The 10,817-nt window shown below is 37.7% G+C and overlaps 1 protein-coding gene across 1 annotated transcript in view; it reads right to left on the reverse strand.

Moving 5' to 3' along the window:
• Positions 1-6,930, reverse strand: part of LOC117344483 — a 31,601-nt gene extending 24,671 nt beyond the window's left edge. The window contains exon 1 of the mRNA XM_033907237.1: positions 5,733-6,930. Coding sequence (XP_033763128.1) covers positions 5,733-6,300 — 568 coding nt within the window. The 5' untranslated portion in view covers positions 6,301-6,930. The remainder of the gene's footprint in view (positions 1-5,732) is intronic.
• Positions 6,931-10,817: the final 3,887 nt, after the last annotated feature.

Consider the following 10,817-nt stretch of genomic DNA (forward strand, 5'->3'; position numbering starts at 1 on the left):
ATTCTCGGTGGAGACTCATTATTTGCTTTTCCTGTTACATCTGGTGCCGTGACCAGGATAATACAGGATTTCAGGATTTCACAGGAAAACTTCTTATTTCTGGGATGTGGCAAATGTTTTAATAACCTAGTTCCAATATGTGGCACTCTACTTTATCAGAAAGCATTTCAAATTGTCTAATGTAGCAAGAATTATTATGAACTTCACATCCACTAATAACACCATTGTAAGAAATTGTTCATTTCAGTAAAATCGAAGAATTATTTGAAATAAAAACAAAAATTGCCCAATGAGCCAGTAAACTATGAATGTTCTCAGGGATAACAGAGCTGCTTTGTTCTAAAAATAATCTCCAAGGTCTTTATGAATACAATAGCCCTGAGCAGGTGATACGGCAATGAGCAGCATACTAGAGTGTAGATCTGTGTTTATTGATCTAATGTTGCTACACTCCGGTACCACTACAGGTAGAAACGTCAGTCATCAGGTGTGCCAATGATCAGCTTTTACTGGAACTGACAGAGAATTAAATGATGCATGGATTTATGATATTGTATTGTCATTTGATCTAATCTAAATAGGACATGTATTTGTGTGAATACATGAAAAAAACTGTCAGGATTATTCTCATTCTGGTGCCACAATCATGCAATAATGTAAAAGACAGGCGTCAACAGGGGAGGATGGTACACAGCCTTGTTTATAGTGGGACAGTACACAGCCTGGTTTATAGTGGGACAGTACACATCCTGGTGTATAGTGGGACAGTACACAGCCTGGTTTATAGTGGGACAGTACACAACCTGGTTTATAGTGGGACAGTACACAGCCTGGTTTATAGTGGGACAGGACACAACCTGGTTTATAGTGGGACAGTACACAGTCTGGTTTATAGTGGGACAGTACACAGCCTGGTTTATAGTGGACAGTACACAGCCAGGTTTATAGTGGGACAGTATACAGTCTGGTTTATAGTGGGACAGTACACAGTCTGGTTTATAGTGGGACAGTACACAGCCTGGTTTATAGTGGGACAGTACACAGTCCGGTTTATAGTGGGACAGTACACAGTCTGGTTTATAGTGGGACAGTACACAGCCTGGTTTATAGTGGGACAGTACACAGCCTGGTTTATAGTGGGACAGTACATAGCCTGGTTTATAGTGGGACAGTACACAGCCTGGTTTATAGTGGGACAGTACACAGCCTGGTTTATAGTGGGACAGTACACAGCCTGGTTTACAGTGGGACAGTACACAGCCTGGTTTACAGTGGGACAGTACACAGCCTGGTTTATAGTGGGACAGTACACAGCCTGGTTTATAGTGGGACAGTACACAGCCTGGTTTACAGTGGGACAGTACACAGTCTGGTTTATAGTGGGACAGTACATAGCCTGGTTTATAGTGGGACAGTACATAGCCTGGTTTATAGTGGGACAGTACACAGTCTGGTTTATAGTGAGACAGTACATAGCCTGGTTTATAGTGGGACAGTACATAGCCTGGTTTATAGTGGACAGTACACACCCTGGTTTATAGTGGGACAGTATACAGTCTGGTTTATAGTGGGACAGTACACAGTCTGGTTTATAGTGGGATAGGATACAGCCTGGTTTATAGTGGGACAGTACACATCCTGGTTTATAGTGGGACAGTACACAGCCTGGTTTATAGTCGGACAGTACACAGCCTGGTTTATAGTGGGACAGTACACAGCCTGGTTTATAGTGGGACAGTACACAGCCTGGTTTATAGTGGGACAGTACATAGCCTGGTTTATAGTGGGACAGTACACAGCCTGGTTTATAGTGGGACAGTACACAGCCTGGTTTATAGTGGGACAGTACACAGTCTGGTTTATAGTGGGACAGTACACAGCCTGGTTTATAGTGGGACAGTACATAGCCTGGTTTATAGTGGGACAGTTCACAGCCTGGTTTATAGTGGGACAGTACACAGCCTGGTTTATAGTGGGACAGTACACAGCCTGGTTTATAGTGGGACAGTACACATCCTGGTTTATAGTGGGACAGTACACAGTCTGGTTTATAGTGGGACAGTATACATTCTGGTTTATAGTGGGACAGTACACAGCCTGGTTTATAGTGGGACAGTACACAGCCTGGTTTATAGTGGGACAGTACAGTCTGGTTTATAGTGGGACAGTACATAGCCTGGTTTATAGTGGCACAGTACACAGCCTGGTTTATAGTGGGACAGTACACAGCCTCAGGTTTATAGTGGGACAGTACACAGTCTGGTTTATAGTGGGACAGTACACACCCTGGTTTATAGTGGGACAGTACACAGCCTGGTTTATAGTGGGACAGTACACAGTCTGGGTTATAGTGGGACAGTACATAGCCTGGTTTATAGTGGGACAGTACACAGTCTGGTTTATAGTGGGACAGTACACAGCCTGGTTTATAGTGGGACAGTACACAGTCTGGTTTATAGTGGGACAGTACACAGCCCGGTTTATAGTGGGACAGTACACAGCCCGGTTTATAGTGGGACAGTACACAGCCTGGTTTATAGTGGGACAGTACACAGTCTGGTTTATAGTGGGACAGTACACAGCCTGGTTTATAGTGGGACAGTACACAGTCTGGTTTATAGTGGGACAGTACAGTCTGGTTTATAGTGGGACAGTACACAGCCTGGTTTATAGTGGGACAGTACACAGCCTGGTTTATAGTGGGACAGTACACAGTCTGGTTTATAGTGGGACAGGACACAGCCTGGTTTATAGTGGGACAGGACACAGCCTGGTTTATAGTGGGACAGTACACAGCCTGGTTTATAGTGGGACAGTACACAGCCTGGTTTATAGTGGGACAGTACACAGCCTGGTTTATAGTGGGACAGTACACAGCCTGGTTTATAGTGGGACAGTACACAGCTTGGTTTATAGTGGGACAGTACATAGTGTTAGATTGCTAGTAAAATTTTAGGCACTGTGTTGGAACTGTTACCAATTGTCTTATCTATTTCTTTAGTCAGAGATGTTTTGTCTCCAACTACTACATAATAATGACAACACAAGATATCATATCTACACATATGCCTTCCAGCGTTCACACTTGACACCTCCACACTTGTGTTATGTGCTGTTTTTGCTTCCTGGTACAGATAAAGTTGCCTGGCAACAGCTCCAACCAGAACCAATGAACATGGTGACATCATCGCCTGTATCAGTTAGAGGACTTTCCAAGAGCACTTATAAAACCCTGATGTAACATTGACTGGATGCTACAAGCGGAGAATTATCAACTACAAAACATTCACAGAAATTGATTCAGATAATACTTTCTTATATGGACATAGTATATTTGTGAATCAATTCTGTCTATCAAAGTTATTTGGATCTAAATGACTCCAATGTCAGTGGGCCATAAAACAATAAAACAAAATAGCCATTATATACCTGCCTTTTTCACTAGTTAGTATTAGGGCATTCTTGCCTCATTTTGGGAAAATAATTGGTTAATTCCAGGGAAGGAAGTTTTCAGGTGTAAACTGCAAACTTTGGGAATTGGCCTATATATGAAATAAATAAAATTTGGAACAGGGCCTTTTTGGCAACAAAGAAAAATGGTGATACATGTATATCACATGACAATAATGTGACTTGGCAATATATATCACATGACAATAATGTTACTTGGCAATAGGTATATCATGATCACCTGCTTGAATCTTTTCCTTAAACATCAAACATACTTATATATAATTATTTAACTAAAATTACTTCATGAAAGAATGCAAGGTATTCTGCTTAGGAAAACAGGAATGTAATTTCAAGTCTGCTTGGCCAACTTTGTATTGAATGTCAAAGAAGTATATTGACTGATTGGCTGGTTAGATAAGCCGTCTTATCCTCAAATCAATAAAGCACAGAGACTTTTCGTATAGACATTATACCTATAATACAATTTATCTAAGATAAGATTTAGAAAAAAACAAACATTGCTGAATATCACAAACACCCAATCATTTAAACATTAAAAACTTGTAAATAATGACAGTCAAGAAAAAACCAAGAGAATATTTACATGTAACTGAAACCTTAATTCTAACTCAAACTTAAACTTGATAAAATGAGGACAAATCCTCTTTGATCCTTGAAAAGAAGACCAGGTGTTCCAGCAGGGTAAGAGTCTTCTACTTTATCAACAAAGTTTTCAGTTATGAATAAAACACCTGAAAAAGTTACATGAAAAGAGGCAATGGCAATACTATGGGGCAGGACTTGGATTCGAACACAGATCTCCAGCTGTATACAGTCACTCTGACCAATTTAAGTTACCTTCAGTCAAAATAACCCGATATATTCCTGTTGGCTTATATGGGAAATGGAAGGCAGCAAGCATGTACATATAGAATTGACTATAAATTGAAATTGACACATTCTAATAATAAAATTGCAGTTACCCAGCAATATGATTTAAACCAATGTCCTATCAACCAATCAATATCCTGATAACACCTGGGGATACCTGACTCAACAACAACAGAGTTGCTCAGGGGATGAAGGACAATTTATATACTGTCAACAAGATGAATAATTCACTAATGGTCCTATCCCTAATGATTTCATACTGTATAACGAGTGATACTGATTGTAAACTATGTTGAAACTATAAATTTACATCTCTTACAATATGATGAATGAGTATTTCATAGATCTGTTATATACATGATAGATTCCATATGCTACAATCCAGGTTAGTACCACAGGGTAAAAAATCATCCATTTTATTCAAATCAATGCATCATTGAACCAGACAATGCCTTTGGGAATTTTCTGTTTTCTCATTAATTTATAGAGCCCTGTATCCTACAGCCAACTTTAAAGCTAAGTCTGTGACATAATTCCCCGTCTTTTTTATCATATTATGACAGTTTATTTGTGTTTTGCATGATTATGCATCGAATGCCAATCTTCACGACTGTGTGAAATGAGAATCAATGTTAATATGCTCATGAAAAGGTATAAAAATATGATGTCAGCTCAGAAAATGAAATGTTCCCGATATCAAGTACAGATTAGATAATACAATGACATGTAGTATAACTTGTCTGAGAAGGAAGATATGGACTCCATGTAACTTTTTAATGCCACCATTATCTTTATGATAATTAAGAAATAAATGAGAAATCTTTGTGAGGAATAAGTGGTGTATAATACTATTACTCACAATCGTTCCATTATTGGTTAGATGACTGTAAGACTTTGTATAAGAGTGCCGTATTCATCCACAAATAAGCCCCTTCCTTATTTTTGCAGAATCATCAATTTTAGAATATTAAACTAAACGAGGTTCACAAATAAGCCCTCCGCAAACTTTTGTTCCAAACTTTTATATGCTAGGCACTTAGAGATAATTTTGGCCCTGGAGACCTATGAAAGAGTTTGGGAGTTTTGCCGAAAATATTTTTACATATTGCGTTCAACTGTGGGTAAAAATCCCCAGATCTTGCTCCCAGCACCTTAATGCAGTGCAATCTTTTGATAGTTCATGACCGTATTTATACTTTGATAAGTCTGTGGAGACAACTCATAATTTTTGACTCCAAGCAGTGGGAGGGCTTATTGCTGAGCAATGAAATATATAGAATTTTGGCACCATAATAAAAAATAAACTATTGGAATAATCTTGTTGACATCCATGTATTAAATGAGTGTTAAATGGCAAAATAAAATTTAAAAAATTGACAATAAATTACCTCTCCTTGGACGGACTTTCGGCGGCGTTGGAGCTCGCTTTTTCAAGCCTGATGACCTATATTCAAGTAAAGCTGTCTTTTTCTTTTTTGTTTTTTTAATCTCTTGTGCATGATGTTTGAAACCTGGTGGCCTCACATAAACAGGTCCACTAGCTGTGCTACTTCCACTAGGGGAGGCAACATTTTCATAGTCATGATCATGTTCGTATGCTTCACATGCCCTCTGTTGTGATTGCGACGGTTGTGATGATGGTTGATGATGCTGATGCTGTTGTGATGATGATGATGATGATGATGACTGATGTTTTGGTTGTTGGTACGAGAGGTTGTTGGAATAGTTAGACCGTGGACTGCTAGATCCATCACTTTCCTCGTCACTAGATGTTACAATAGGGCCAGATGCACCCCTCTTTGCTGCTCCATTAAGCTGTGGTGCTCGGGGTGTGAGCGCGATGTTCGACACTGGGATTACCTGATTCTCAGACAGAGTGATTAATCCTGGTGCCCCCTTCTTACCTCCATGTTGTTTTGGAGTGGTAGAAGGAAGTTCGATCAAAGTGGTACTCATCTTGTAAATCTGTCTTGTGCAAACAAGGCCTAATTCATTTTCACTAATCCAATTAATTATAGATATGTGTCAAACGCAAGACACTGAAATTAATTAGCTAACAATAAAAATGCAACATTGTTTTGCCACCCTGTTCGGCTGTCACAACATTATACCGTTAGCTAATCCGTGCACCAAACACCACAGATGTAACGGTAAATTCAACCACAAAAAAAAATCTCAGGTAAGTAAAATGAGTGGAAATATGCCTACACTTTTACCATTTTCACGGAATTGATGTATTAAAATCCATTCTTTGATGACGCCGTCGTGGTTTTCTGTTGATATTCCACCAAGGTACGTAAGTACCGAAGCCAACAACCTTCTGACAAGCAACGTGACCGAACGAGTTCGGAACTGTCAAACGCAAACCTTGGATAACCACTTGGGAAGCGTGTACTAACTTGCATTTAGCGCACCTTGCAGACGTTCTATAAGAATTTCCACTCCAATATAGACATGCGATCACATTGATCTATTAAGTATATGGTATGTAAATCGCTTCCTTTTTTGCTCACAACCTACCTAGCCAGCTAACAATAGACAGTGCGCCATATTGATTGTTTTGATGCTCCGTTGGTAATACACACTTTCGTATCCATGTGCCCTAAGGACCGAACAAGCGATGTAACGCGTATTTCGATTGGTGCAAATTGTGCTCTGACGTTTACGGTGTATTCCAACATGAGTGTCTATTTTTAGAAATTACAACATGCACTTCAACATCGGAATTCCATTATTTCATTGTTCCCATCGTCTTTTTTATCGACAGCATGTGTCACGAAACGGCTGCATACAGCAATCTTTTCTTACCGCAACCGGCGATGTTTTTTTTCTTCAAATTATGGATACCTCGGCCCTGTGGCGTAACAAGCCTAACTGTTAGTATGGCAAGCCACAGTGGGAAAAAAGTCACTATTTATGGATATCCATAATTCATTTCAAATATCCATAATTCATTTTTGAATATCCATAAATGATTTATGGATATCCATAATTCGACTCACTTAATTATGGATATCCATAGATCTTCTAATTCATTTATGGATATTTAAAATTGATTTATGGATAATAAGAATTATTTCTAGATATCCATAAATAATTATGGATATCCATAAATCGATTTATGGATATCCATAAATAATGACTTTTCCACTTTGGCTTGCCCAGAGACGTATAGGCCTATATCTCTGGCTTGCCATAGTAGTCGGCCTTGGACAGTAAGAGTTGCTTCCCTTTAAGCACCTGTCTTGTCCCGCCTGACTCGAACTTATATTTTCAGCTAGCCTAATAATACAATGCTACACAATAATATTAGTTTGCCAAATTTCTTCCCGCACAAAAAAGAAGAAGACGAAATAATAAGAATAAAGCTGATTGCAATGCATTTTCAGACAACACATTTCTCATTGTCAAACTTTCCCCAACTGAATAATAATTAAACTATATCGTACGTGTTCGCTAAAAATATTAGATATTCTATAACAAAATGAAATGATAAGCATATTTAATTGATTAATAGTTTACAAATGTACTATCTTTTCCTTCTATTTTCTTCTGGAAATTATGACTATTTAAACTTGATAGTAATGATTGTGATTGTTACCAGGTTCAATTCCAAGGAACCATTCATTTGAAACTTTTGTAATCAAAGTATATATAGATTGTAATATTACAAAACTTCGTATACATGTGGATGTTCCTATAATTAAAGGTCAGTAAATTATTAAAACAATCTGCTAGCTAATCGTGTTCAGTGAGATGTCTAGATCTTTAATACACATAAATACGAGTACATGTATTTCTTTAGATCGATATCGCAGAGCGAGATTGCGAAATTGCTATATATGGCCCTAACCTGTCACCATATTCAGAATAAGAAATGAAAACTTTACCTCTTTTTTTTATTACAACAATTGTGAAATTAGTTATATCAACTTTACATCATCCCCAATTTTTGACTCTGCTGGAAATAGAAACCGGGGAACCTGAGGAAAAATCACGTGGTCGGGCGTGCAGATCACCATACCTTTGTCCGGTCGGGGAATCGAACCAAGGCCGCCTAGGTAAAAGGCCAATGTTTAAGCTTTAGCATTGCACTACTTGACCACCCTAGAAGCTTATTCCGCGTCTCGTATTTATAAATAGGGTATTAATTATATTGTTTCTAGATCGCATATACATATATAGATATGAATCTATACTGAGCTGATATAAATCTAGTCTGCTTTAACAATAGTCTATGTCCTTCTATGTGTAGAAGATTAAATAGAGGTGAAGAGTCGAGGACTACGTCATCATAGTTTAAGTTTGAACTTTTATTTTTCAGTTTTTATAGGCTAATAAGATAAAAATGTCAATAGCTTAAGTTGTGTCAGGTATGAAAGGCCGTTCATGTCAAAAACGAGATACATTTAACGCGTTAAGCTTTAACGCGTTAAACACATTTAACGCGTTAAACATAACATTTAACGCGTTAGTTAAAACTAGTTTTAACGCGTTAAGCTTTAACGCGTTAAAGCTTAACGCGTTAAATGTAAACATTTAACGCGTTAAATGTAGTTCTCATTTAACGCGTTAAAGACAGTTTTATCACGTTCATAATCATTTTTACGCGTTAAACTTTATCAGATTAACCAATCAGTTGCACCCTTGCATCAGCATTCGGATGAAAGTTCTTCAGGGAAACAGTTTAATGACAGAATATTACAGTACGCGTTGACAGAATATCAACACGTCAAAAAGAACGTTGATATCTCTGAAAACCGATTTAAACAGAGACCGTATCAAAATAATCAATTTGTGCAATGAATCAACAATTTCTTTTTCCTCTTTCACTGTGCTTCATTCTTTTGGTCATTTGTGTATTCATGAAGGTCTGTAAGATACATTGTTGTACATTACTGTAACTGGTACATTCTGATGACGTCACATTGTTTACTGACGTTCCGAGTTGTGTATGCACTCACCGACACGAAGGTGGCATTTTGTTCTGGGATATGGTAGTTTTGTCATCTTTGAACATTGATGAGATAATACAGAACATCTCACAATATACCATGTTATAAATGCAGTGTACAGAAAACGAGATGTAGAGACTGTATTTATCACTCCAACATCCATCAGCCTACTACAAGTAGGCCATTTGTCGATAGTTCGTCTATATGGTCGGCTGCCATGGCAACATTGATGACAGTAAATATTCCTACATCTGGCAAATATAAACACACGATTAGAATTTAAATATAAAAGTAAACAGTAGTAAATTATTTAAAAGATAACAACAATAATTACGATAGCAATAGCTGACGGTAGAGTCAATTCTCTCCAGAAAACTGGCTCTGGCAGCCATACTGTTAGTCCTTTAAATGCATAGATATCTAGTAGATACAGGGAATTCGATTGGTCTGTTATTTTAGTCATTTTAACGCGTTAAAACAAAAGCTACGACTTTTAACGCGTTAAACGAATGAAGCTGTTTATCACGTTAAATGCTAGCTAAGTAACAAATTTAACGCGTTAAAATTCCATGAAAACATTTAACGCGTTAAGCTTTAACGCGTTAAAGCTTAACGCGTTAAGTCTTTACGCGTTAAAGCTAGTTTTAACGCGTTAAATGTTATGTTTAACGCGTTAAATGTGTTTTACGCGTTAAAGCTTAACGCGTTAAATGTATCTCGTTTTTGACATGAACGGCCTTTCATAGTCAGGACTCTGTACGACACGTGGTGGCAGATTTCTCCATTGATGAACGGATCGGGGAAAGAAGGACAATGCATAATAGTTTGTGGTCGAATGAGGAAAGACATTTATGGTTTCTGGGGGAGGGGTAAGAATGGATCTTTTTCTAACTTAGTGCAACTAGGCCATGTGTAATTTTGAAAACGTTTCTAGGATTCTTTGGATCATTTCACTATGTTCTGTAACGTTTTCAGTATATTTCAGTTGTTGGCTTTATACATATGTCTTATAGGCATTGCAAGTTATTTTGTTTCTAATAATGTTAAAAGTCAAGTAGTTATATGGTTTACTATAGTCTAGTTTACTAACCGTAGACAAAAATAGAAATTTCAGTATATTTATCTTGATAGCCAAGGTTTCTGATTATGTTACACTCCACGAAGCCTTGGCTAACGAAGATGGGTAGATACTAGTATATTATAGTAACAGACACGTAAGTATTAACTAGTCTGGTGTAATTTATGGGATTGAAGTGTCATCTACTGTCAGTATGGTAAGCAATTTTAAATGAGAATTATCAATCCACGAAACACACTTTAGGCCTATCTTCAGGTGAAAAAAAACTGTGGTATATTTTAAAACGAATTGATTTTAAACCGAATTGACATAACAAGATCTACATCGAATATGAGGCCGAAAAACACTTTTACTAACTGGATTTGTTAGTATCAACTGTTGTTGCCGATTAGTACTGCAATGAGTTACTTCCCTTCTTTTCAATCTTGAAGCACCTGCGT

This window comes from Pecten maximus, chromosome 16 (assembly GCF_902652985.1).
Source record: "Pecten maximus chromosome 16, xPecMax1.1, whole genome shotgun sequence".
Lineage (NCBI taxonomy): Eukaryota > Metazoa > Mollusca > Bivalvia > Pectinida > Pectinidae > Pecten > Pecten maximus.